Genomic DNA, 25,205 nt, shown 5'->3' with positions numbered 1-25,205 from the left:
ACAGACTCTAGACTTTTCCCACTTCTTTGTGCTTTTGTTGATTTATCACCTCCAGCCTCACCCATCTGTTCTGACACATTCATGAGCCTCTATCTGTAGTTGACTTGCAAGTCACTTGCTCTGAAATATTATAGAGGTAGCATAGTAAGAATAAAAGTCTTGAAAGGTGCTAGATTTTAGAGAGGCAGACAAGACTTAGGTGGTGCTGGGAGAAACAGCTCTGATTACTTACTAAAAATATCTATGCTGTAGTAGGAAAATACGCATTCCCTTATAAAATTCTTTTTCTAGGCCTAAATGCTCGTACTATGAAAGTGAGCTCAAACTTGGTTTGAGTAGGATTAAACAACAGCAAAAAGATGGTACCATCTCTGCTAAGATGAGTTGGGTTTGTGACAGTAGGTGGGATCTATTGCTGTTAATGTAATATTCATTGCATGTGTTCAGCTGTGTTTGCACATGTATGTTTACTGTCAGAATACATCTTGGTTCCTACTGTGTCTACGGGACAGTTTTTGGTCTGTACTGGCACTGGAAGCAGTGAATTGTGGTAGCTTGGTGTGGATACCCCTGTTACAGAGTGGAAAAAAAGAAATCAATTTTTATTAATAAATCCTGGCATTTTGGGGAGCTGCTTTTGTCTTATTCCCTCAAGATACTAAAATCATGCTGAGGGGGCACCATACAATGGTTATCTCTTCAAATACTCTCATGTAGACAGGTCAATAGCTATCATTTTGCAGAGGAGTCCAAGTGCTTCCATGGTTTGCATTAGATTTAGCACTTTTTCAGCAGCTTGTATGCTGATTTTTTTTTTTTTTAAACCCTCTCAAGTACCTGAAATTATTTCTTACATTATTTTAAAAATCCTTCTGCATTAATACTTGTCCCTTGGTTGGGTCATTTGCTCAACATTTTAATGATTTATGTCTCTCATGTAGGTATTAGCAGGTACAAAGATGTGTTTTAATGATATTCTACTGCATATTGTTCACTGGGAGAGAATATAAAGCAGGGAAAATACAAAGCATTGAATACATGGATAGTTTCCAGCCTTTTAAATGATTCAAAGTCTTTGATGAATCACTGGTTTCTATTGCTGACCTCTGCTTCTGACCTTTCCCTGACTTCACAGGTTACAGTTCTGTCAGCAACTACATTTTGAATAATTTGTCATCTGAGATCTCTAGATAGTATCTCTGAGAGCAGAATTTTTTTTTTTTTTTTTTCCAGGTGGTCATTGACCAAAATTCAGTTGTGGTTCTACAATACAAAATCAGATCTTGGCTACTGGGTGGAAAGTACACTGAAAGTAGAATGTAGTTCACTGTACTAGGTACCAGTACAATATACTGGTGGAATGCACACAGGTGTCCAGTACTTTCCTCATACACTGAAAAAGCACCTCAATCCTCCCTGTTCTTCATATGCTGCATAGGAGCTTCAGTTCAAATTTAATATTACTATTTTCCAACTTTTTTCCTGTCTTCCCCCTCAAAAAGGGAGGAAAAACTACTATACAGACAAAGCATAAAAATTTCCATACCTGGTCATTTGGGAAATACTCCTCTACATTTGATGTGATTTTTTTTTTTTTCAGTTCAGTGATATACTACTGGTGTTCTTTCTATTTCTTCATTTATTCTGTCATTTCCCCATTTATACACTGGAAAGGTCTTCTCTGATAAATCCATTTTAATGCATAGGTTTCTCTGTGAGCCATTTGGCTGTGTACAAGAGGGGCAGTTGCTATAATCTCGCAATCAGAAGGCTTTGTTCTTCTCACAGTGTGTTCTTGATTAATGCAAACTAATAATTACAAACGCTACAGCGTGAAGTATTACAATACCACAAGTGATTGGCTAGCCTGCAGTTTGACAGGCTTTTCTTAGACTCAGGAATGAACGATACGAAAATTGCATCTCAAAGTGTTTATCTCGCCAGAATGCCTAATTTTATTTTGATGCAATTATAGCAATGACATTTAGTAGTGCTGTCGATAAAGAAACATTAACATTTTGAATGCACAGTGTTTTTCAAGGACAAATGTCTTTTTTGCTATTTTTTTTGAAAGTGAAAAACTAAAATTCTCAGACTAAATCTTTTAGAAGTATATTACGTTATTATTAATAATAAAATAGTACCGTGAAGAATGCCAAGCACAGATACGGGAAAGGGGATTTTCCCCTTCTTAAAAATTTGGAAAATGAGGTACAGAATTTTGTAGGGTTGGATTTTATTTTCTGTTACTTTTTCCCCCTACTCCTCGCTGCCAGACAGGCACAAACGCAAGATATTTTGCCAGTGCATCTTGGACTTTTCCTGCTGGATTAATTTGTCCTTTAAAGATCTTGTTCTATCTCTTGCTAGAACAAAGGGAAAATGCTGTTGACTTAAAGCTATGTCTGGTTCATGTTATCAAAAAAGTTAAATACATCTGAATTTCTTATGGGTTTCAAGCCCATCATAACAGTTAATGTAAAGAAGTGTTGGATAGGGTGGGGGTTTTTATGAAGGAAAGAATAGGAAGTTGTTAGCTACAGTGTGAGTGAACAGCTGAGTAGTCGCTGATAGTGTGGGACTGTGCTGCTAGTTCCCCATGTATATGTTTTTAGCATACCTTAAGTGGAAAATGACATTCTGATTTCAAGCAGAGAGCAGCTTCATGCACAAACTACTCTAGTGTGTGTGAGAAATGTCATGAAGAAATAATTGCAGAAAGTGAGAGCGCAGTAACCTCACATGATGCAGTACAGCACAGTAGCCTTCCCTTGTATGCAAGACCTTAAAAGGTGACCGCAAAATCCATACAATTCTTGTTATTATTAATAAATAAAAAGATAGTGCCATATTAAGCATATTTAGACCTTATCCAGTGCTAGTTGTATTGGCGGAATTCTAACTAACAGTAGCCAATATTGCATCAATTCTTTCCTGTTCTGGTTTCTTTAGGGATGCTTTCTTGATTATATTTTGCAAATCAGCTGCTGGTCTCTCAACTACTATAAGGCTGTGGCATAATCAATATAGTAACACTGTTTCAAACTCATTTTGAATATGCACTCTTCTAGAATCTCACTCAACTTTATAAATGGTCCTATGCACGTTTTCTTTCTTGCTTAAGAATTACTATCCTTCTTACATTTTTGTGATTATGGACATAGACCTGCAAACTGCTGAATGCTTGGGAATTGTTCTCCTGAAATAATGTCAGTGAAGTTAAAGGATTAATTCCTCTAAAAACTTTAGCTTGAGACGTTTCTTCTTATGAAACCAAGAGAATAAATGCCAGAGTTGATAACACAAACCTGTGGAACTGCTTCTACAAAACTGTTTTAAATTATCTGATTGTGTAGCAATCTTGTGACACTGTGTGTGTGTGTGTATACTGGCATCATTAAGTTTGAATGTCTTGTATTAATCATGCAGGGATGAAGTAACAGGAAGATTTAGTGTTGATGTTATCAGGACCAGGAAAAAGTGGCTGTGCTTGTGGTTAGGGTGGGTTTTGCTGGGTGTGTTTGGGATTTTTTTTAGGATTTTTTTAATAACTGTCCCCCCTACCCCCTCCCTGCCCTCAAATCTTATAAAGCACACTTACTTCTTATTTCTCACCCTTTCATTCCAGTATCCTCTTCCTGAGTGTAAATTATGTAAAGATTATTGAAAAATATAAAAACCTACTGAATTCCTCTAAACTGGAAAAACAAATGGCGTGAAATTCTAGGCCTGAAAAGGGGAAAAAATGTAACACCCCCATTAACAGTGACTTGACCAGATGATGATGATAGAGCGTCTAACATGCTAGGTAAATCAAAAGCTTGAAAGTGTAGGAGAAATTATGAAAATGGGATATTTAAATTTCTTTCATGTAGATTAGGTATCTTGTCAAACCATGATCCCAGGAGTAAACTTTTAGACGCTGTCAGGTTGTGTTAAGGAAAAGCTGATCAAAGAAGCTGCAAGAGAAGATAACGCAGAAGACCTGGTTTATAATGTTAGTAACAAAGACCTACCATTAAACAATGCCTGTAATATATTTTTGTTCAGCACCTTCACAAAATCTGAGAAAGACACAAGTAGTGTGCTTAATTTTAAAAAAGAGAAGCTACATAAAAGTAAGGGTGCTTGTTGAGAAGAAGGTAGAAGGGGCAGCTGAAGAGCTAAATCCTTGGAGAAGACATGGAAATTATACTGGGATCAAAGATTATGTGCATGGAAACTTAAGGAGGACTGAATGGAAGCTAGCATGACTAAATTGTGGGGGTGAAAAAAGAGAGGTTATTGGAATCAAGGATGCATCTTTCAGAAAAGTGAGTAAAATGAGTAATGAGATAAATTAAAAAAAAAATCAGAACAAAAAAACAGCAAACCAAAAGAGATGTGTAATTTGGGCACCTTAAATATAAAAATGCAGCTGGGTAAACAAAAAGTTTATAACTTGCAAACAGCAGAAAAACTGTTCCTGAGTCCTTTTAAAGTGTAACAGAGGCAGAGTATGTACAAGTCCACTAGATGATTGCTATATAAAAGAAACACTTGGACAGGATGAGGTATGCAGCTGGTTCATCCTTGGGAACAAACAGATGGGTTCAGTTCCTCCTCATGGAGGAGTCTGGGAAGTACGTACTAGAAGCCCCGCTGTGGACCTTAGGATGCACACTTCATCTGCTGGTGAAGGGGCAGATGGAATTCAATGTATGTTAAGATTAAGTGCTGTGCCCTAGGAAAATAAACACAGATTTTGTATATACATGATGGATTTGGAAAGAACTGTTCCATTCAGGAATGACAGCTAGGATCTGTGATAGGTAATTCCACCAAAATGCTGCCTCGGTGCTTAGTAACCATCATCAAAGTAACTTTATTTCTTTCCTAAGTAATTATTAAAATATAAGAACAAATTCAGTGAGACCATCTTCCCATTCATTAGTGTAGCACAGAAGCAAGTCTCGTATACTGTGTGACGTTTCTCATACTCTAAAAAGACATAGTAGAAATGGAAGAGAGTACCAAGAGTAAAAAGTTGATCAAAAGTAAGGAACAGCATCTGCATGAGGAATGGCAAGGTAGATTACTCTTCTTCCTGGAAGGTAAACTACTATGAGAGGTGTGCTAGAGACCTGTATGATCTTTGGTGGTGTGGGGAAAAACACATAAATGGGGGAGCATCGAATGAAACTTTCAGCTGCTGAGTTGAAAACAGTTAAAAGGAGGTGGTTCTTCTTGCAGCCGCTGAAGGAGGCTCTGCTGTTCTTCCTGCTAAACCTCAAGAATGCTAAAGCTTTGTAAGAGGTCAAAATTCACTGGAATAATTGATGGCAAACTTGATTTTTAAAATGTTTTAAATAATGAATTTGGCGGGGGGTGGTGTTGGTTGGTCAGTTTACCACAATTTCAAGTGAAGTATTATTACTTTATGCTAACTACACCATCCTTCAGCTGTTACTCTCCCAAAGAATCAAATCGACTGGTAGTCACCCCTGTGTCTTCTTGCAGTACAACTTACACATGTTCAAGCTCTTTTACCTGTCTCAAATGCCAGCACTTCAGCTATGATGAACCTGTTTTACTCAACTTTTCAGATAGGCTGGATTGACCTTTGATAGCTAAGTTCCTACTCCCAAATTAGTTCAAAGCTGTCTCAGCCATGTCTGCACTATGCTGAAGAAATGCCTCATACAGAAGTAAACGCTAGGGAACTAGATGTGGTCCTGGATTACTTTGTAATCCAACTATGATTTAAGTAGGCACTAATTTCACTAACGCAGTTAAACATTTTGACTGCCATAACTTCTCTTCTGGGTAGTTTTTCCTGTTAATCCTGAGTAGTGACATTAATCTAAGCATGCTTGAGTAATCAAAGTAGCAAATATTTTAATTATTGATATCTTCTTAGTTGTTTATTTCTGCTATGTATATGGATATCTGTAAGCTTCATATCTATTTCTTAGACTAATTTTTATTGTCTGAATATTAAATATTAACTGGTGTGAGATTTAATATTAAAGAGGAGACTTGTGCTAATGTCATTTAAATTTTTTATGTGCTGGGAAATATTTTTATGAATGTTCCTATATATGCTGTATATATAAATATTCTTCTTTGATAGATCATCCTGTTAACCACACTATTTTGCAGTTGTGAAATATTACAAATCAGCTTTATTAATCTCTAAATTTACTCTGTGTTTTGTAGTACACTCATAAATGAACTGTTTATATTCAAAAAGTCATAGTAAAGTTTGCTAAGGATTTTCTATCAATTTTCCGTTTGGGTTTTTATGTTGTTTGTGGGGTTTTTTTATTAACAATGACAAATCTTGAAGCTAATATTAACATCCAAGAATATACTAAGTCCTCCCTTCACACTTTCATTACGTTGTGTTATGGTTAGGCAAAGGCTTTATCTGGTGACAAGAAGTCTAACTTATTGTTTAAAGCAAACATTATCAAAATTCACATTAGTAGCTCATGAAAACAGAAACAGATTTCAGTAAAGTTAGAGCCATTTAATACTTAAACAACAAAATACAGAAAACGTACTTAACCTAGTCTTTGTGTTACACTCCAGTCTTTCTAACTGTATTCTGGTTTTAACTGCCATCTTTTTTTTTTTTTCCCTTTTTCCCCCTAGTCAGCTGCAGGCCACTGTGTATATGGTGGTGAACTAGAATATGAGTCTTTGTAGCTTTTTAATCATAATTAAGTCAGTCCCTGTCTTAAACTGAGAAAATGTACCTACTGTTTGACTCCTGTTCAACAGTGACTTCAGGTTGTATGTTCTGTCGGTGATAGAGCTTTACTGATGAAAATTGTCACATAATCTGATTGGAGTTCCTCAGTATAAACTTGATAGAACTATCTAGTTAAAGTCTGAAAGAAATGGGAGAGGAAGAGGAGCAATAAAACCAGCTTTTATATATTTACTTATTAAGTAGATTAAACCTTTATATGTTTGGTTTTATTTTGAAGGGCCCGTCTTGCTGGGACGATGTGCTGATTCCCAACAGAATAAGAGGTGTTTGCCAGTCCCAAAGTTGCAACGGAAACATAGCGGTAAGATTTTTGTCACGTTTCTCCAGCTACTGTAGCGATTCTAACAATATTAGAATGGCAGAAATGAATGTAAATTGACATGTATGGTACACTTCAAAAGAGCTGTTCAGCATCAGATAATATATCTCCAATGTTTAGCAAAAAGGAGGAACTTGGTCAGTTGCTCTTTGGATTGAAGGATGAATTCACTGGGTATCAGTCCCCTGTGATGCCTGGGGGGCTCTTCCACAGTATCTCTTCATGTTCATTTCAATCATAGGCTGTTACTCCGTAGCCTGGAGTAATAGGCTCTTGAGAAGTTGTGCTCTATCCAGAAATACAAAAGCTTACAAACTCAGGTGAAAATGGGGTCCAAAGAGAGAATGTGGATTTGGTAAAGGTAATAACCAGTGTTTCTTTCAGAGATTTAATGTTAGACTACTTTATAAAGCAAAATTAATAGTCCAGTGTTTTGACAAATAGTGAAGAAAATACAGTGTCCAAAGCAATGTAAAAATAACATTGAGCTCTAATTACAGTCATTATTATTATCAGAAATCATGCTTTCACTCTGAACTTCATCCTTTTGAAGCAGTAGAACTTGGTGTGGACACTTGTGTTACTGCAATTGTGGAACACTCAAATAACTTTTATAACAAACTACAAGTATATTAATCAGAAAATTAAAAAGTTGACTTCATCTGATTCAAGCTGACACATTTTAAATGAGGATCAAATTGGAGTCTTTCAAGCTGTTTTGCAAACCAGGACCATTCACTAAATGAGATGGAACCATGTACTTTGGTAGCTGTGTCCAAACATTTTCAGACAGAAGTGCTGTATGTAGTTGTGCAGGTAGTCAGTCAAGAGAAATGACTGAAAGCACCAGCAGTGCTCCGGGTTTTCAGGTGTATTTCTTTGCTTTTCTTTCCAAGTTCTTTTTCTTGTAATTCACTGTATCCTTTGAAAAGGGCAACCCAAAGGCTATGGAAACAGGCATGGTTCTCTGAAATTCCAGATACTGCTCTCACATGAGCATAATTTAATTACAGCGTGAATAGCTTGAACTGATTTTTTTGTCACTTAGCGAGGTAGGCAAAGATTGCTTTGCTCAAAGCAGAGCAGCGCCATAGTTCAAGTTTAACAGACCCATAATAGTGTATGAAGGCCTTACTGATAGGTGAGAGTTGAGGTTAATTAGTAAGTGATTTACAAACTGCTCTTATCATGAAGAAATCTCACCTGTACCTCTAAGGCCCCTCTTGTTTTGTGCCTGAATGTTATCAGAAAGCTTGTTGTAGACAGAAGGAGGTGAAATTTGTTCTATGGATGAAGAACTACTTTTTCCCTCCTACAGGAATGTTGTTCTTGTTTCAGTGTCATGCAGTGGTGAAGAACTGAAGTATTGGTTTCTCATGTCATTATTGACCTCTCTTTTTAATTATTATTTTTCTTTATTTTTAAAAGAATAGAGTTCATTAAAGGAGGAAATAGTTAGCTCTTCATTTTTGTCAGCCAGTGTATTCTTAGACTAGAAATGTTCCCAAACAGCTGCATGACTGAAGAGCAATGATTACTGCCACATTTGAAGAAAGGAATCCTATGAACAAGCTCCTATTCTTCATTAAAAAGATGGAAATGAACTTACTCTTTTTATGAACACAGTTCTCCTATTTAGTGAAAAGGTGATCCAGGGGTGTATTTGAAGTAATGATTCAAAGGTTTCCAGTATTTGTTTATTGTTGGTAAGACTTACAAAACAGTTTTATGGTTATTTGAATGATTACTTTGTACAAATCCACGACTAAATCGTGACAGTGAGATCACAGTAAACCTTTCAAGAAGATTGCAAAATACAGTATCAGTGATGTAGAAATTATGTTAAGTAAAAGGTATCATACCACAGAGTTAAAAATGAAATGCTGCTTTTTTCAGAGCATTACAAATAATCTGTTCCAGTAACTCAGGGGAATAGACAAAAGCAAGCTGTTTCTTGACCAATTGCAAGTTTGAGTGAGTGCTATTGGAGCTATGTTGGGTTTGGGTTTTGTTTTCAGTGTAATGTTAATAGTTGGAACATATGCTTTCTGCTGAATAAGTACATCTGTCATGTGTAGTTGAACAAAAATTGTAGACACTGTACCTCAAATGAAATTTTAGCTGCTATCCTGTTGAAGGGCCAGTATTTATTCCTTCTTTTTTGTGGGGATGAGGGGGAAAAGTACTTCTAGTATGATTTTGGTGGATTCAGGTTTGTTCTTACAAGCAATCTAGATACATTTGATAATAAACTCTTTATTCAGTCAGTAAATACCTTTCCTTATTCAAATGAAATATTACTGCGACGTGTTCTTATTAAGCTCAAACTTCTGCAGTTCTCTAAGAGACATACAGAAGACTTTCTGTTTATAATCCAAGGAAGTGAACTTCTGATTGTGAAGACAACTTTTCTACTTCTGTGTATAAAAACGGTGTTACGTGTTTCTATCTCTTCATAGGCTCCTGGTATTCGAAAGTCATCAAGAGCCACAGAAATAATATGGCTCCCTTCATAGGTAGGCAGAGACAGAGCTGTAATGCCACTGTAACCACTGAAGTGGCGATTTTGTAGGAATCGGCTGCACATCAGTCCCACACTCAAGTGAACATGCATCAGTTTCTGAAAGACTTGGCCATGTCTCCAAGGCAAAACATAGGACAAATTGTTTTGAACTTTAGAAACCTGTGGAAAAAACTATTAATGTTCTGTATGTGTTTTTGAGATTCTCACTTGATGTGCAGAAAGAGTTACTGTAGACTTCAAAATCTCAGAAACAATAATGGAAGGGTTAAACAGGGTTATAGGTCAGATAATGGCTTATGTGGTCAGATATAGTTTATGGCATACTCAATATGACTTATTTAAGTCACCGTGAATAAGGAAACATGAAAATTATTTTAATGGAATATAAATGTACTTCTATCCTAGTGTGATATGTCTCACTACTGCTACCTTGAGGTTGTTATTGCTGACGAACACTGCATCGACTGTCCCTCATAAATGAATAGCATTTCTATATCCGCTTTAGTCTCCAAAACGTATTGGGTTTCAGGAAAGTGTTTCTACAAGAAGCAACAGGACTTCTGTGAACATATAGAAGCATCTCTAAGTGCTGGGTTTCCTTAAATATCAGTATACCTTTCTAATCAAGCTCTATAGCAATCTCCTGTGTCTAGAGCAAAGACTTATTTTTTTAAGTTTGGTCACTTATCTATTTTTTTTACTCCTTTTGATTTATGATTGTTATATTGTCGTTATACGTGGTTTCTAATGGTCACATTTCACTATACAGTAACATCACTGTTCCAATGTGTGTTTGGGACAAGGAGTTTGCAAATAGGAAGCATGCGATGTTTTTCCATTGTGTAACTTCTTGTTGCTTTTCCACATTCCTCCTGTGTCATTTGAATCTTGCAATTTTATTATGTTGAAATTTTTGAAGAGGTGTCACGAATACTTGTCCTTCTCCTGCATGTTTACTGTCATTAGGTTTATCGTTGAGGACAGCGATGATATGCAATCTTCTCATAGCCCATCTGTTCCACAGGGGGTCTGTGCTCATCTGGAATAGGGTGGACTAAGAAACCAAGGGAGCAGTTCAGCTTAGGTAGTTTGAATATGTGGCTTACCAAATAGTTTATCTTTCGAACACACAAAACCATTCTTATCAAACATCACTGTTCAGATAAAACATGCTTCACTTTTTTAGCTCATTTTGCTTTGATCAGCTCAGACCTCAGTTTTAGCTGAGAACAGAAATAAATTCTGTAGCAATTAGAGTATCAAGATTAAAGTAGTAAATCTAATGATGTTATAAAAATGTGAATATCTTCAACTAAAGAATGATCATCTTGTTATAGGAGGGCTCTGACACATTGCTATGTTATTTATTCATTTTTCTTTGTTTAAAGTGGTATGGTGGGCTATTTGTGAAAGGAACCATGTCTATCCTTGGAGCCATTAGAATATTTTCAATGTCATAATATTGGTATGAGTAATTTTAAAAACCCTGAGATGTTTCTTAATACCAAGAAACCTCTTGACTTTATTACCTTTATTTCATGCTGTCCATGTTAGTTTGCCTTATACATTAGAGATTAGTCCAGATATCACATGCTTTAAAAACAAACAAAAAAAAAAAACCCAAACTGATCACAGTGATTATGATGGAACAGGAGTGCTAATTAAAATACCAGATTTTTGTTACTCTTGTAACACAACCTGTGAAGTAAGATTGACAGCTTCTTTATCCAGACTTGAGAAGAAAATTATTGAAACTTCATACAAGTTTCAGAGTATTTTTGCATTTACCCAAGACCCTGAGGCCATTGCTCTTACTGTTTAAGAACTGCTGTATTCTCTTATGCCAAGTGGTGTGGCAAGTAAATCTAGTGCAAGTAAAAGAAATAAAGCATAAATGCAAGGTAAGTAATGAGAAAACCAGACTCATCATCATAGGTTTACTCTATCTTTCCTATTTTGAGATAATAAGGGGTCAGAGCTAACAAATAAGCAAACAATTTCAGAGAATTTTCTCATTTCAAGTCTGTTCCCTTCAGAAACCTATCCATTAATCAAGTTAAAGATTAAAATGGCTCTTTTTTAATCGCTAAGTTAAGTTGTCCTATTAAACACATCTAATGCTTTGGCTTGATTTATGCTTCTGTAGTGAAGCTGAGAATCAATTGGGACATCCCCAGACAAGTTTCTCTTGCATAATAAAAGCTTCTAAATTGTTTGTGAGGAGTGACTTTAAAAGCCTAGTTAGTTAAGCAGAACAATGGCCAAAGTCAGTCCATAACTACAGTTAATGTACATACATTTCTTACAAAACCTAGGATAACTATAGATCAGACATAGTACCAACTTAACCATTAATTTCATATCATAAACTAATAAAGTCAGGTACTTGACCCTAATTTCAAAAAAAAAAAAAAATCCACATGCATGACTGAATCATCACCTTACGGTATATTAAGACAAATCTTGTGGTGGTGTTCAATGTCATCTTTCAGATGTTTGCAAGCCTTCTGATCATTCACAGTAGCGTATGTATCATTCTCATATCACACCTGTAATAATACAAATGCAAGCCTGTATGCAATTGCATTGAACTACTCTATTTTTAAATTGTGAACTGTACAAGTGGTTTTTAACATGCATTGGCTTTGATCCTCCAAAAACTTTCGTAGACTTGTTAGCAGTTGTTTTACTTTCTTTCCATATATTCCAATTTCTGTGGTTTTTTGCCCTTCCCCCCGCTCCCAATTTCCTTGATGAATGGTTGTGTCCCAAAGCATAATGTGTCAGGGCAATCTGGTATGTGGGCTAGCATTTTTGGGATCTTCTCTGGTCCCATGGAACTATTTGGGAATCCCAAACTTCTGAGATATAAGATCTGAAGTCTGAAAAAACACACTAAGGGAATCCTTTGCACCACAGAATCTTTGATTTATTTAATTGGTATGCATGGGTGGGAAATAAGCGATCCATAGATATAAGAGCAGAAGGAACATTCTGATCACTTCACCTACCCTCCTGTGTAATGCAAGTTGTGATCCTTTCCTGAAGTAATAGATTTTTGAATGAGAACATACAATTCAGGAAAACATACATGTTTGACTTAAAGCTGGTGGTGAATTGAACAAAAAGAATCCCTTGATTTAGGCAGTTAATTAACTTGCCAGATTAACATGTGCTGTATTTCTAGTACAAATTTTCTGCTCAGCTTGTCTAGCTTCTGTTTCTTTCTACTGTCCTTTACTATCAAGAGCCCTCTGTTTCTTCATGTTGGTTTCCATAGACTGAAGTTCAGCTGTACCTTATCCTTTCCTTGAATGTTCTGACGTAAGTAATAAAACTTTGCTTTCTAGTCCTTAATCATTTGCTCAGCTATCTGTTGCATTCTTAACACTTTTCATAAAGTTCACACATCAGAACCAGGCACAGTTATAGCAGTGATGCGATCAGGGCCACCTGCAGGGATGATATATTCTGCTTACCTATGTGGGTATTGTCCTGGTTTCAGCCAGGGTAGAGTTAATTTTCTTCACAGAAGCTAGTGTGAGGCTATGTTTTGGATTTGGGATGAGAAAATGTTGATAAGGTGCTGATGTTTTGAGTTGTTGCTAAGTGCTCAAGGACAGTCCAGCTTCTCATGCTGGCCTGCAGCGAGCAGGCTGGGGGTGCACGGGAAGCTGGGAGGGGGCACAGCTGGGACAGCTGACCCAGGCTGGCCAAAGAGATATTCCATACCATATAACGTCATGCTCGGTATATAAAGCTGGGACAAAGAAGAAGGAAGGGGTGGAGGGACGTTCGGAGTTATGGCGTCTGTCTTCCCAAGAAACCATTACGCGTGACAGAGCCCTGCTTTCCTGGAGATGGCTGAACACCTGCCTGCCCATGGGGAGTGGTGAACAAATTCCTTGTTTTGCTTTGCTTGCGTGCGCGGCTTTTGCTTTACTTATTAAAAGTGTCTTTATCTCAAACCATGAGTTTCCTCACTTTTACTCTTCCGATTCTCTCCCCCGTCCCACCGTGGGGGAGTGAGCGAGCGGCTGCGTGGTGCTTAGTTGCTGGTTGGGGCTAAACCATGACAGTATCCAGCAGTTTTATTAGACAATTTAACCATAATGGCATCTTAAAGTTTCCAACTCGGCTGATGATCCACCAATCTGATCATCTCAATCATTACAAATTGGTGCCTCACTGGATGGAGTCCTTCTTCCTGCATGCATGGCCCTTACTTCTAAAGGTGTGACTTCATTTGTGACTCTTAAAATGCCTATTATATGTTTGATCTCAGCTAGGTGAGCTGTTCATGTGGCTTTGTCAGTGACTTTTACTTTTCATTATTTTCTACTCCCCCAGGTTTTGTGCCATCTGAAAAATTTATGAGTAATTACTCTATGCTATCTTCCAGGTCATTAACAAACATTTTGAAAAGCATAGGGCTAGGAGATGATCACTGCAAGACCACATTGAAAAACATGCATGATTCACTGTAGTAAATTAGATTTTGAAACATATCAGCTAAATCCATCTAATATTGATCTCGTAGTGTTCTAATTTCTTAATGTTAGTTTCAAAATGTTAGTGCCATATCAAATGCCACGCACAAATCTGGGTAAGTTGCAACATCAGTCTTATGTTACTCCACTAAATCTGTAAACTCATAAAAATGTCAGATTAGTTCGATAGGATCTAGTTACTGTAAATCCTTGTTGATTGACATTAATTACACATCCTTCTTTTATTAATCAAGTACCATATTAGCTATTATTCTATCCGGGACTAGTGTCAGATTTACATGCCTATAATTGCCTATATTACCTCATATAAAGCGGCCCTAAGCTATGGCATGTCATTCTGTTCCTGTAAAGCTCTCTATTTTAAATCGTCACAAAATGTGGGTGACACTGTTTTGTTTTGCCAGCAGTGAATTTTCTAAGGAAGAGTGGCGAGAGAGAACAGCACTGAAAACAGGATTTTGGAATAACTTGCAAAGGTTCTGTGATTGATTATATTGTGGTAACTTTTTCTAGGCCTTTACATTAACTTCCTCAATAGCAACTACAGATTAAAAATGTTTATGTGAAACTTGATGAGTGATGAAAGACACAAGACAGTTGACTTTTTCTTAATATTTAAAGATCTTTAATATGTTTTGGAGTTCTTTGTAGTTACAAATTAATTCAACTCCACATTTTTCTCAGTTACCTCTTTAGGAAGCTACAATTAGTTTCCTTTTTAACAGATATTCTCAAAATAACTTCATTCTGAAGTAGGTCAATTTTTCCCGTATAAAGAAATTATGTTATTCCACTTTTTAGTTGTCATTGACTTTACTGCACTAAAAACTGAATTGTAAAATAGAATTAATTCTATAGAAGGACAAAACCAGCAAAATTATTTATCTGGGGAAAAAAGTTAAAGCTTTTAAAATTAAGACCTATCCTCACTTAACAAAAAATTAAAAAGAGATTACTTATTCACTCCTTCCCAGTGTAGAAATACAGTATTTGCACTGTCTGTTGGACATTTATGGGTCACAAATGGTGTTTGCATAAAATCTCACCACCAGCAAACATAAGTATGATTTAGAACAGTTGGTTGCATAGTCAAAAGAAAAAATAATAATTTGCTGTTTCTTTAAGAAGCGTTTTTTTAACCAATGCATTATTTTTAGCACCATAAAAATGTTAAAACTGAGGTCAAGCCAGGTCTTTGGATATGTTCTTCAGTTTTCTCATCTCACCAAGAGTAAAGAGCCGCTAATAGTTTTTGTGAGCTGCAATTATGTAGATATTCTGGCAAACCCAGAGAAACTCATGCATTTTTACTGTGTTGAATGGTCTCAGGAAGTTTAGCTCATCCTGTGTGTATTGCTACCACCATTTCTATTTGCATGTGGGGAAATGTCACAATTTTGTAAAAGATCAAACAAAATACGCTGAAGATTAGAATGCTTTCTTCAAACAAATCCTCTGCTCTTTGATGCTGTTCTTCAGTTGTTAACACCGCAACTGAAATAAAAAAAAAAAGGAAAAAATCCTGTGTTGCTCATTATTTTTTGCATCTGTGGTTCAGTTCCAGAAAACCTTATCTGAAAACATGAGCATTAAGCATGCTTTCAGAGATATTTTTTTGTCAGTGTTCTAGTCTGTCTTATATGAACAGTTACTTTGCATGGTTGTGCTCAGCTACTAGGTTTTGCTGGTCCTCCAGAATTGCCTTTTAAAAAAAAAGGTGTTGTTTTGAACACAATTTTGCATCTCCTTCAATGATAGAGTTCCTGAAAAATTCTTCAGATAGTGTAGATGTTTCATGATTTGATGAAAGGCATTTCAGGTGAGCTGAAGATTTGTCCTCTAACAGGAATCAGTGAGAGTTTTGGCAAGAGCAATACCTTAGATTAACAAACCAACAACTTTTCTTCAAATCTTGTGATGCCCCTGGATTCACTGAAAAAAACAATTAATGTTTTATAAATGGTCATTTTTATATCCTCCTTGAGATTGTCAGTATCAAGGGTCTGATGGTCATGGAAAGAGAGCAGAGCATAGCTTGTGTTTATCTTACCAAATCCTAGATCATTCACAGCCCTTGTAATCCCATTGACCATGCTGAAAGGTAGATGGTATTCACAAACCAAAACTGAACATAAATGCACCTGTAACATGTTTAAGAGACTTTTACTTTTACAAATGTCTGAAAAACATGTTGATGATGCACTGTAGCAGGGAACTCGCTCTGTAACCATACTGTGTTTGCTGTCATAAAGACAATGTTGTAGGATTACATCATCTCCCATATACTGATACAGTATTCTTCTCCAGTTATTGTGATGTTCAAAACAGCCACAGGGAGATACCTCTCTGCACGGTACATAATTAAACTGCAGAACTCTTTACCATGATATATTGTGGAAGCTACAGTGGGTTTAAAACATGACAAACTAATGGAAGAAAAATCCATTGAGAATGATCAAATGTGAAGAGACCCTTTCTGTTTTAGGAAGTCTCTTAGCCACAAATTGCAGAAGCTTGGGGACATATTCTAGGCAAATACCTCTTTAGGTTTGTCCTGGTTTTTGTTTTGCGTTTTTTAGATGGTGGTGTGTTGTGGTTTTTTTTTTAACACACATTCTGGCCATCTACTGTTAACTTCCTATTAGAGACAAGATACTGGGCTAGATGGACTGCTCTATGGTCTAGTGTGGCCATTCCTGAAATAATCAGATGTTACTGGAACAGATGTCTTAGAGAAGCCAGATATTAATAAGACTGAACTATAAAGATAAAAATGAACAGTATTTGTCACAATCTATATAAAAACTCCATTTTTTCAGTTTATACTCTGAGCGTGTACATAAGCATGTATTTTTTTGAGTCCTAGTTACACCTAGCATGAACACTGAAGGACTCTAAATTCAGTATATCATATTCTTATGCCAGGGAGGAAAGTGGGAAGAAGGTGTGTGACTCTTGCTGGCATGTGTTAGTGCCATAATACAGTTCCAAACCTAGTAGTGAGTGCGGCGTAACAGTTACAGTGTAAATAAAGTATGTAGCTCTACAATCATTTCCGCGTATTATTTCCAGGGGATTATACCCTTTGTGCATTTGAGCTATTAAGTTTTAGAAAACTTGCAGGAATTCAGGGACCTAAATAAATTGGGAAGCAATAATTGAAACCTGTGAATGAAATGCTATTTTATTAAAAACAGAGAAAAAAACCTCAGACACAGTAGAATCAGTTCCAGACTCTAGCATTGTGCTTACTCTATCACTTGTTTCACAAATCAGGCCCACACTTTTTTTTCCAAATACAGGTTGTTTAATAGATATTTTTGCATGCGCTGTGGCAACTTATCTAATGTGTTCATGGATAGGTTTTTGTAATTCAATGAATTTCAGTAACACTTTCACTGAATCTGTGGCTCACTGCACATGACATATAAACAATATGCTACTGTCTGCAGCTGTTGCAAATTCATTACTGATGATTGAAATCTTGGGTTTCCACTCAAGCATGCAACATGCTCTTGCAATCATCTATCAGCAATCAAACCAGATGAAGGTGATTTTTCTTAGGGTGTGGTATGGTTATATAGGAGTCTCTCCTGAAATGTCAGGCAGCATTTATATGGAAGAACACAATTTCTTCATTCACATCTGGCAAGTACTGTTATTGAGTGTTTAATAACTGTGTCATTTTGCAGGCTGACACACTATGTGTTAGATGTAAAAGCTGCTATAAAACTTACCTTGGCATAAAATCTGCTTCCCACCTATAGTTCCATGCCTGATGTTCTGTTCTGAGACTTGAAAAAACTTTTGAAAAAAGGTTTTGATTAACAATTGTCTACTCTATTTTGAGTCTATCTGTTTCTAGAGGTCATGCCTTTACCTGATTTTGGATCAGCTTGTAAACTCTTTATCTTCTGCTTCTGTGCAGGCAGCTTATGAAATAAGCTAATTTTGATAAATCAGAAACAAATTTGAAATAAGCATGCACTGTTTATAGGATTTGGTGGTGTGAGATAATGTAGTCAATGGCATCACCTGCGAGCTGCTCTCACCAGGGGCTGCAAGGTAATTCATGTTGGAAATACTGCTGCACATTATGGGCTCTGTCTCTCATGGTTCATGCTAATGCAGTGGGTAGTTCTTGAAGAACTGCTGTCAGAAATGCCTGGATTCTCATAGTAGTATAGCTATACGGGGCCAGGTAAACATGGTTGTCTTCAGTATACAACACTATTTTGAGCTCAGAGAAGTCAGATGTAAGCAAAAGTTCTGTTGCTTTGAGTCTAGAAAATTTAAATTGTAATAACGAATGTTTTTCTGACTCTTTTTTTCTGTCTTAATAGCCCAACTCGGGAAGATACTTGAAATATATACCCAGCTTTAAATATACAAATAGACTGTTGAAGTTAATGCTGGTCTATGCTTTAAGCACGTGCCCCAATGGGACACTAATTTGAATGCATATTAACTGTATAAATACATAAAAATGGCTTAGTGAGGCTCTTAGTGTCATTAGAAATACTCAGTATTTTGGCCTGTTTGCTGGGAGGATGCTTGGGAGTCAATTATTCCCTTGCTTCAGTACAATGGATAGTTAGAAACTTATGATCAAAAAAACCCCAACAAATTGTTAAAAGCATGTTATCTATAGACTGGTTGTGACATGCATCACAATAGTTTTCTTTCAAATCTTTGTGGAACCTTACGTCTCTGAGTAATATATCTGCTGACCAGTATATTGTAGCAGCTCCTTGGGATCTCAGTAAATGTTTGGGGCATCCTGAAATCAAATGTTTGAGTTTTCCACTGTGGTACTTCAATATACGTGGGCAAAGTAACTGTGGCTACAAATTGTTCTTAAAAGCTACACATGCTTAAACTGCTGCTAGGAGATGAGGAAAGAGTGTTCTAGTGTAAGGTAAGTTTTGTCCTTTTGATGGATAAAGCTGTCTCACTCTCCTGCTACCCCACCATTGCAACATCAGAACGGACGCAGGAGTATTCAAGTTGCATCAATGGGGTTTATTGTCTTCTGCTTTAAAGAAAAGCTGTGTACGTCTGATGCCTTTGTGATAATTACTAAGAAATAACTTCTTGCTGAACACCACTGTTACAGTGCCATTAGGAGAAGCTGTAATTGTGTATATCTCATTCTTTGCAAACAAAAATATTGGCCCCATGTGAATTTGAGTTTTGTAAAGGGGAAAAATAACAAAATTCACTGTGGAGATACTTATTAAAGGTGTTACGACTTTTACGTGCGTTAGAGGTGGCACCCACAAACAGTTTGATTTCTAGAAGCTTTATCTTGAATACTGGTAAGCAATAGTGTATTGCTTGCAAGGTCAGTAACCTGTCAATAAGAGTTTGCTGTGATACCTTAATTCTTGTAATTCACAGTTCTTATGGGAGCATTTGTGTAGCTGGATTTCTGTAAGAGTCTGCTTCAACTGGTTTTCTAGCTCAGAGAAACCTGACCTAATCAATTTGTGCATTTTATTTCAACTTTAATTTAAAATATTTGGTTTTCTAAGTAACTGTAAAAGTCATAACTATTCTTTGAAAATATATAGAAATAAATATGCAAAATATATGAACAAGAGAAGAACCATGCTGGAAAACATTGGGTCCATATTCCTACCCCTGCCTCCCTTCCCACAACACAATACCAAAACAAAACCTTAAACGCCCCCAACCCCCAAAAAACAACAAAAAAAATACCCCAAGTGGCAAAAATTAGAACCTCTTAAAATGAAATAACCAGCAAGCATTAGCATGATACACGCTAGATTTAAAGTAACACTGTTTTCCCTGTTACCAACTATGTTTTATTTTTAAGACTGTAAGATGTCGTGTGTGTCAGATACTGAGTTTGTTTCGAATATATTTAACTAGTGTCTTGGAACATGCTTCTTGAGGGCCTTTTCCTCATTTTGTTATTTAGAAAGCTCCTGTGATTGGGAGAGGCTCAGAATAAACAGCGGGGGTTACCTAGGAGATGGCATACTGTAGCAAAAAGATTTTCTTGGGGGAAAAAAAAAAGCTTATTCTTGCATTAAGGGGTGTTCTGTTTTCACCTTTTTAAACTTATTTTTCATGCTTGTAGAGAAGGTCAGATTGTTCTTGGCAACATTAGGATGGACTTGCTGCCTGTCTAGGTTTGGACTAGGCGGTTTCAGGGTATCTCTGGTCCCTGGATGTATGAGATTGACACAATTGGAACTGTCTTCCAGTTTCATTAAGACTTTAGTGTGTTATATCTGGGACATCTTACCAGCCGGGAATGTCTGTCCCCTCTGCTTACGTTCCTCCAAGAGCAAGGGAATCGCGCGCTGGAAACGCGTGCAGTGTTACTGGGCTTCCAGCCTTCAGCAAGGTAGAGGCCCAGCCTCCATCTTGTTCCTGGCCCTGCTACTCGATAACAGTTAGTGTGGGGATCTGAACCGATGTAGGTTAGAGGGAGCATGCGCTTCTCTGCAGTTATGTCCATCGAGGACTGTCCTTTCATATAAGTAAAATAGTTGCTGCTATTTCATTTAGTCTGTGGAGGAAAGGGTGCTTTACCTGCTGTGTTACTGCAGGAGGGCACCACCACGGGGCTTGTGACTGACAGTAGTTGTGGTTTCTGTGGAGCAGTACACAGGGGACCTTCACTGGAGAAAGTGGGCATGAGCTGGTTGGTTTGTTGCTTGGGTTTTTTTTGTTTGTGTGGGTTTTTTGGTTTTTTTTTTTTTTTTGCAAATGGTAATCTTGAGTGTAATTAAATATTGTCCCCAGGCTGTACTGTCCTGGGTTCTAGTCCCTGCCCTCTGCACTCATTAAGCATTTTTCATGACAGGCTGGGTAAAATATAGAGCACACAAACTATGCATTTATGTCTGTAGGAATGTAGTTGCATGCCCACTTTCCTAGGAGCTGAGTTAGGAGCTCTGTGTGTTCAGGAAAGAGCTGAACTCAGGTTTTCTACTTCCTGTATAAATGTGTGTGTTTTCCAAGGTGTTGCTCAGGAAGGTCCTGTTATGGATGTGGAAAAAAAATGACTGGAAATGTTATGTGTCATATTAAAGGCTGGACTCCTTTGTTGTGATAAGTAGTGTTTTAGAAGTGATGGGTTTTATTTCCTCGAGAGTGGGGTCATAGTGTGATAGTAGCTAAAGAACTTCAAATGGTAAACACGTGAAGGGGGAAAAGCAAAGCAAAACCCCATCTGATAGCCAGCTGTAACTTCTGTCTGAAATGGGAATGGTGCATTTTTATAGTGTTACAGGCATGCACCTTTAAATGAAGCATGTATCTTTTACAGACAAATGTATTTCTCATTTTAACTTCTAATTATCCTGAAGGGATTACAATGTACTTACCCAAGGTCTGCCTACGTATGCATTACATAGTCTTGAACATATATACTGTGTGGTGGAAAGTTCGTTCTCACGTTGCTGTGAGCCTTCCTAGTGAACACCGCTGCTATTAAATGAGATAATGCCAGTGCAGAAAGAATAGCAGTCAGGAAACTGCAAAGGCACTGGTAAGTACATGGCAGGGCTTGGCAAACACTAGCTGTTTAATTGCTTATGCCATCACTGGAGTATGAAAAGAGATTTGTCATAACAAATGCTATAATAGACCTGTTATGTTTGTGTGAACACAACATTCGTGAGGCCAGATTCATTCTGTTGGCTCAGTTACCTCTGCAAGCTGTACATCCTACACGGGGAACTTGAGCCAAACAGATCAGTATCTCTGCGTTGGCTCCGCCGCCACGTACCTGTAAGTCAGGGGCAGCTTTAACTTCTAGCAGTTATTTTGCTAAAGCGCTGCTGGTCCTGGCAGTCTGGACAGTGCATATTAGTCCCCAGTGCTGCAAATATATGGACATCCAGGTATTTACAGCACTGGAGACTCAGCATGGTGTGTTTGAAATTTTGTGAATAAGACAATGCATCTGGCCAGTTGTTTTTATTTAATGTCAATGGTCTGTCTTTCTGCTTTCCGGTTCTTTTTCTGACAGCCCATTAGAAGGAAATTATTTGGCCATGCATTTGTATCTTTCAAATTACATAAAGTTGCAGTAAAATAGTTTTCAAAAATATTTTTTCCAGAAATGCATTTTTGAGGTAATTTGAAAGTTAAAACTTGAGCAATTTTAGTTGCTTTGTAAGGTAGATATTGTAATAAAATAATAATTTTTGAAATGTCATATGGAGAATGTAGCATTGTGTGGTGTTTGCAGAAAACACTTTATACTGCTTGTGCACTGTTCATGCTCTCCTTGAAAGATTCTGCAGTCATGTAAATCCCTATTTAGTCACATTTTTAAACAAAATTACTTTTTGATCCAAGTGAGGGCATGAATTTCTATTTATGAAAATACTTTTGACTAAACTAAGTATGAATTTACAGCTATTTCTACAGGTAGAAACCTACTTAGTAAAATCAGGGAGCAGAGAGTGTTTTGCAACAGAGAAGGGTAGAAGAGTCCTGCCCACAGTTGCCTGCCTGGTCAGAAGACCAGAGGAAATCGGACTGGGAAATAGTACTGGTTAGGAAGAAAATGTTTCCAGAAGTAGAGAGAGGTGCAAACCATGCCCCACTTTCTCCTCATAGGAGGACCACAGGGTCAAATGTTGCTGGTAAAATTCCTCATACCTGAAGGCCAAGTGGCACAGCATAGCTTATCTGCAGCTAGTAGGTTTTCTCAGTCCCCAAAACAGGGATGCAAACCATGTACCAAGAACTGCACCTGGGTGCGCCCACTCCTGAACTCTGCTTGTGAGAGATGCTAGCTGGCACCATCCAAACCATGCCGGGGACCGTGCTAACACTGCAACTCTACAGATGACTGTTCAATCACCCGGAAATGCTCTTGGATATTCTTTAACAATAAGCTGTTTGCTTCTGTGGATGTAGCCTTATTCTCCCTGGATAAAATTTTTTTAAGTTAGGAAAAAACAATGCTTTTTTTTCTGCTTGTTTTTACAATGAAGGCAGTGTAAATAGATAAAGGTTTGCTGTGAAAACCAAATTAAATCACTTTATTGAAAACAGTCTGTCAAGACACTATCAGCATTATATTAAAGCTATGCAAATAGCCATCTAGTCTAGATAATATGTCTGTGTATTGTCTCAAAGGAAAAATGTCCACTTCTTTCTCTTTTTAATAATAGAAAACACCTTTTCAAATCGGATACTATGCTGTCAACTACTGATAAATGTTGGTGGCTTCTCTATTGGTATGCTTATTGAAATAAGCTTCTTGTGTCAAATGCTTGTGTAACTTATTTGCTGCATTTTTCAGATTTTTTAATGCTAGAAACTATAGGCAACAGTGCAATGCAAACAAAGATTTCTTTTTTCCTTAACAAGATTATAGAGGAGATAATGGATTTCTGACTGTGACTTATGTTTTCTGGCTCATCTTGTGTGTGTGTATATATATATTGCATCTAGCTCATTTGTATATATTACATATTGAAAATATATTTAAAAAAAGATGACAACAACAGAGAATATTAAACTAAATTCCAGAGAACAAATTCAGTTTATTGAAGGTTTTGGTGAGTTTTGCAGCACAAGATTAGCCAGAGAGGAGTTTTCTGGTGGGTTTTTGTGGCGTGTTTTGTTTGTTCCCTCTACCCACTTAATTTACTGGAGCCCTCTGTAATTTTCAAGAACATCTAGTAACCTGTAAGAACCTCTTGGAAAAGTTTTTGCAAGACTGTAGCCTAAAATGCCATTTTGTTAGGTAGTGGTATATTTGATTCCATAACATGAAATCTTGGGTGCATGCAGGGTTTTTTTATGTATGAGTCATGTAAAACACTGGACACTTATCTGTATTTCATAAGTTTGAAGTAACAAATCATGCATTTATATACTGAAAATTATAACAGGATTGTGAGGTGTTTCTAGTAGACACCACAGTTCTAATTTTGTTTTTTAAAACATCTAAAATGCTTATCTCACTAATGAAACATCTTTATCTCATTTCACAGAAGTGGAAGGAACAATTTTAATGTTCCTTGTGTAAGGAGTTATGTACAGATTAGTTAATTTTGTTGGTTTCAGCTAAGTATAAACTTATACATAGTCATCTTACCTCTTTGGATGATGGCAATATGAATCAACAATTTGCTTCTGTCTATTCATGTGACTATCTAACATCATTCCTCCTTTTCTATTTATCAGATGTTCGGGGCATCAGTCAGGGTATTTAAAAAAAGCTTCAGTTTGTGTGATGCAGCACAAATATTCCTTCTGACTGCTCAGTCCATGTTGAAGTAAAAGTTTCAAACCAGAGATTCAAGGGAAAGAGAACAACTAAACAAACACATCTAAATTTACTCCCAACTCCATCAACTCTGGCAACCAAACCAACCTGAAAAATAATTATTGGAAAAATTTTGCAGATTTCACCAAACTTTTGGGTTTAATGTGTCTTGCTTTATGTGGGTTAGACATTACCTGTGTGTGTGTATTTGTAGCTGTGACACAGGACCTGCTTTTTAGCACCTTTGTAGAAAGGAGAACTTTAGGAGCATAAACCTCAGTAATTCAGTAGAACTCTATTAAGACTTAAGGACAGCGTAGCTAAAGGTGTGCTAACAGAATGCATGGTCATGGCAAAGAAATGCTTCAAAAGAAAAGCAACAAGCTGCTGGGTGGCAAAGAGACTTCAAAAAAACCCATTGCCAATTGAATGAATATTCAAGGGGTGCCAAGCATTCATTAGTACATTTTTGAGTTTTCAGAGCAAAAGGCAAGCATATCTCATACAGAGGAAGAGAATAACATTTCTGCCATTTCCTCCCTTTCCTTCTCTCGCTGTTCCTGGTGTTAACTGGGCAGTGTTTTGGCTGGTTTGTTCTCATTCGTATCCTGATGTATGGCAGGCATTGGTAAGATGACAGAACAAACCATCCAATTTTTCAAAGCTGAGACGCAGAGATGAGGCAAAGAGCCACTCCTGTAGTATTACAGTCTAATTCTGTCTGCCCAGTGTCCTCACATAAATACTGATGCTCCCCCTGAGGCACCCTTAGTGCTAAATGAAAGGTGTCTTAGCACTGCCTTTCAGCTATGTTACAGACTTGTGGA

The 25,205-nt window shown here is 37.1% G+C and overlaps 1 protein-coding gene across 1 annotated transcript in view; it reads left to right on the top strand.

Annotated features, from left to right (window-relative positions):
- The window catches only part of PRKN (parkin RBR E3 ubiquitin protein ligase), a gene marked incomplete at both ends in the record, with an annotated part of 525,235 nt that overhangs the window by 101,493 nt on the left and 398,537 nt on the right, over positions 1–25,205 (top strand). Inside the window, one exon of the mRNA XM_081998560.1 lies at positions 6,975–7,058. Coding sequence (XP_081854686.1) covers positions 6,975–7,058 — 84 coding nt within the window. The remainder of the gene's footprint in view (positions 1–6,974; positions 7,059–25,205) is intronic.

The sequence above is a fragment of the Phaethon aethereus genome, assembly GCF_964289735.1.
Source record: "Phaethon aethereus genome assembly, chromosome: 3".
Lineage (NCBI taxonomy): Eukaryota > Metazoa > Chordata > Aves > Phaethontiformes > Phaethontidae > Phaethon > Phaethon aethereus.
This window is presented reverse-complemented; position numbering and strand designations above follow the sequence as displayed.